Source organism: Etheostoma spectabile, chromosome 5 (assembly GCF_008692095.1).
Source record: "Etheostoma spectabile isolate EspeVRDwgs_2016 chromosome 5, UIUC_Espe_1.0, whole genome shotgun sequence".
NCBI lineage: Eukaryota > Metazoa > Chordata > Actinopteri > Perciformes > Percidae > Etheostoma > Etheostoma spectabile.
Genome location: NC_045737.1, coordinates 1,003,735 through 1,007,956, shown reverse-complemented (window position 1 = coordinate 1,007,956; position 4,222 = coordinate 1,003,735). Strand labels below are relative to the sequence as shown.

Sequence of the window (4,222 nt, the reverse complement as noted above, 5' to 3'; positions counted from 1 at the left end):
ATCTGCTTTTCTCAAATTGTTGTGAGATATCACACTGGCACTGTCTGTCCAATTGTTACAAAGCTTGCAGGATATGTTTTGTAACGACGTTGGACCACATGTGTGAAATTACTTGGAAGTCGCGATTGAGAAAAAAGGTTTGAACCCGCTTGCGGCTATATTCTTTTTGCTGTTCTAAAAAGATACCTTAAGATTTCCTTGTCTGTTTTTTTTAGAAAACTAAAATTATGAACCGTCTTTAATCCAGCTACATGAACCATAATAAATGAGTTATCACACTGGGTCCAGTTGCTCGACTTGACAGGTCAAGTGGTTTGCTCAGTAGAGAAACTGCCAAGCCGGTTAGACTATTGAGACTGGTAACAGCTATTGTATCTCATAGCCTACATAAGTGGCCTGAAGTTTATACTTTTGTTAGTGTGTGCTTCAATCTCTTTAAAATAATAGCAGATAGCTCTTTCATTTCATGTTGTTTATGGAGGAGAACCTGGGAATGAGTGGGGGGAATATAGTCTCAAGAGCAGTTAACCACAGCCCAAAAAGAAAGAGGAAGGTAACAACATCATTTCCTGCGGCACCGGAGCAATCCAGGAAGTGGAACGTAAAGGATATAGACTAGGGGAAATGCAACACTACCAAGCCATGGCCGAGCGACGCGCGTAGCCGTGACGTGTGGTTACTTTTTTGGTGCAAATCAGGCTATGTCGTAGATTTAACAAAGCGGTAAGAAAATGTGACAAAGCAGACTGACCATTCCACCAGTCTAACTGAAAATAAATAAGTAGAAATAGGTAATAATGAAATCAACAATCCCATCATCTGTTTAAATGTCAAACCACCTTTTGTTGCATATAGTCCAAGATGTTTTTGAAATCCAGATCATCGTAGTAGTGTTTAATTCCTTCTCGTATACTGCTCTGGAACAAGGCCGACGTCTAGATAAAACGGAGAGAGGCAGAAACACAGGGGAGAGGTGGTCATTGTTATGAGCACTGACAAACAGGATGCCAGTCAGAAAGTTCAGTGAAGTAGTAGTGACCTGCCTGTGGCTAGAGGCCATTATTACACGTGTGGTATTCTAGCTGCACCTGAGGTGGCGCGCGCAAATGTGATGTCAAAATGGCGGCGATCTCGCTGACGCGGCAGGATTTATAATAATAATGTATACTTTATTAATCCCGCAAGGGGAAATATAGCATGTGATCAGAGGTCGCGCACCTGTTTATTATTTTTTAATGCCGCACAACAATGCAGAAACAGGAAGCCTGAATGAGCTCGAGGGTAACCGGATGCCAGGACTCTCAGAGTGACTGCAAGTCTCTCTTGTATACTTACTGTGTTAGGATGAGTTCTTTCAAGTAGGCCAAGTAGGTCATTGAATCGAAGCACTGACGGCAATGCTGCGGCCTGTTCTGCCGTTGTTTACCTTTTTCCTTCTTCTTCAAGTCCGCAGAATTAGCAAAGTCGGTAGCCTTTTCTCATTAGCGCCACATCTGTTCAGGAGAACGCCGCAACTACTGTCGCGACCACTGCGCGCGAGTATAAATAGTTAGGGCGCTCCCATGGCGTCACATTTGCGCGCGCCACCTCGGCTGCGGCTACTGAGAAAAGGCCACTAGGGGCAATCTATGAGAATGTACAGGGTGTGGGATGAAATTTACCTTGCTCTCAAAGATGAGAGCCAAGGTGAGCCCGATGGCCTGGAGAAGCAGCAACACACAGAGAACGCAGAGGAACTGTGAAGGGGAAAAGATCACAGAGTCAGACAGCGTTCAGGGTAATTATAGGGCAGTGGTGCACCAACACAGCAAGAAAACTATTTACGCTGCTACAAAATACTAATTTTTCAGTACATCAATGTAGGGCAGGGTGATATGGAGAAAATCAGATAGCACTGACAACTGATGCTTTGACAAAATATCTTCACACTTAAATTTAAGTGTTTACTTTAAATTTATTATTTTTTTTGAACAGCGCGTCACAAGCCGAGCCTAAAGATCGGTATTTTAATGGTTCCGTTTCGGTTCTAAAGTATACCTGATCAAATGCCCATCCATTCTCACCAAATTATCATATCATGTTAATAACTTAATAGTTCTGAACCAGCGCCTAGCAAGTAGTCTGTGAAAGACAGGAAGTGCCAAATGTATTTTAATTCTTGTTATTTCCGTGTGTCAGATACATATTTAATCAACGTTGTATTTGTTCTGCTGCTATGTACGGAATCATTTTGACAATGTATACGGAGCATCTTTGGGATCTTTGGGACCACATTCATTTTCATCTTTTCACATTTTCAGGTTGTAGTTTGAGTCTGCGTTCGTGTGTCATTTAGGCAAATATAAGTATCGGGTTGGATCAATATAAAAAAGGGGAAAAAGGAGAAATTTTAAAGAGAAATTCCTTAAACTGCTATTATTTATGTAATATTCACTGTCAAATTTTTTTTAAGGATAGGAAACTAAGTCAACTAACAGAGAGAAGCAATGATCAGTGCATGAAGGAACATAAATGACTCTCTGTTTATGGCTCTCAGAATGAAATGAGCTTCTCGTCCTCTTTCTTGAAAGGAAAAGCGGAAAAAACACAAACTTCTTTTGATCGCTAACTTTTAATCTCCTTTTTCAGTCCAGCTTATTTAGCTAAAAGCTAATTACATAGTTGCATAGCAACCACAATAATATAGCCCTGCTCCCTTGGAGCTCCTTTTCTGTTATTGGCCAAAGCAACAGCTGTGGTGAAAAAATGACTGACTGTGTATGTACTGTTGCTGTCGGGCAAATTCTGAACACAGTCTATTTTTCTCAGCTTTGACGTGTGTCTAATTTGGACATTTACATAGATAGCCATTTGTAAAGATACCCTCGTATGTATAATTTAAGTTGTATTCCCCCATTACCTCCCTGATTTTGTAACTCAGCCGACAACCCAAACCACATTACAATTCTGGAAATTATAAAGCTACCCTTAAGCAAAAAAAGACACACACACACACATATATCATGTAAAACAAAGATTTAAAGACATATGCTCATGCACCCCCCCTCCCTCCCTCCCTCCATCATCCCTACCATGTGCAGCAGGGTCTTGTTGTCCCTGAGGGATCCAACCATGCCCACCACGGACACGGTAAACATCACCAGGCCCAGCAGGATCAGCACCACAGCAGGGGCCAGGAAAAGGCCCTCCAGGGTTCGATTCTTCTGCCTTTCCACTTCGGCATACACCCCCACACACAGCACACAAAGGCCCATTAGCTGGAGGAAGAGAGATAAAAGCCGTGACAATCCTCAGTATGAAGAACAAAGTGTTAGTGGTATTAATTCTCCTTCGCCTTCTGGGATGTCGTATTATCTGTGTGAAGACTGCGTCTGACACTCCAGACACGGCTGACTTTAAATGATTGTAAACTCAAGACTGTCAAGTTGTTTTAATTTATAGATTTTGTTGAACTAAAAAAAATTAAAAAAGTGTTTTAAGCACTTTCTGTATTTAATTTTTCTTTCTTTTCTTCCCTTTATCCTTCCATCTTGTTAAAAGGAATCATAAGAATTGTCATCCCAAAATTTAAGGAGGTAAAATCTGGGTTAATAAATGCAAATAAATTACTTCAATTTCTACTAGAGCCCGACCGATAAAGGATTTTTAAGGCCAATACCGATACAAAGTTTTGGTTATTTAAAAATCCGATATATCAGCCACTATACAGTATATCTTAAAAAATAATCTAGAAATGCTTAACAAAACAAACAGATTTCCCTAACATTAGTCGTTTGTAGTTATTTATGAGTACTCACTAAAATAATATGATAATTTGTTTTATTCTCACAACAGAACAGAGTAACATCACAATATATTAAAGTTCTGATAACTTAAGATATGAACACGTCTTAAAACATGGTACCATCCATTTTATTCATTTTTTTATATTAATTTACCAGAATCATTTATTTGTGATAACTATATATGATTCTGATGAATGACTATTATATAAAAATAATAATAATAATCAGCCATTATAAATGCCAATACCAATAGTTCGGGAAATACATAATATCTGCCGATAATATCAATCCGCCGGTATACATCGGTCGGGGTCTAATTTCAATTTTTTTTTAATTCTCCTATAAAAAAGTCATTCCCTCATACAACCTTTAATTGATAGCGCAGTTCAAGACAGGAAAGGGGAGAGAGAAGGGAATGATATACAGCAAGTCTTTTT

The 4,222-nt window shown here is 39.5% G+C and overlaps 1 protein-coding gene across 1 annotated transcript in view; it reads right to left on the bottom strand.

Moving 5' to 3' along the window:
- The window catches only part of zgc:110329 (tetraspanin-15), a 22,610-nt gene that overhangs the window by 11,434 nt on the left and 6,954 nt on the right, over positions 1–4,222 (bottom strand). Inside the window, exons 2-4 of the mRNA XM_032516084.1 lie at positions 3,072–3,257; positions 1,662–1,736; positions 840–935 (exon numbers count right to left, since the gene is read on the bottom strand). Of these exons, the coding sequence (XP_032371975.1) occupies positions 840–935; positions 1,662–1,736; positions 3,072–3,257 (357 nt within the window). The remainder of the gene's footprint in view (positions 1–839; positions 936–1,661; positions 1,737–3,071; positions 3,258–4,222) is intronic.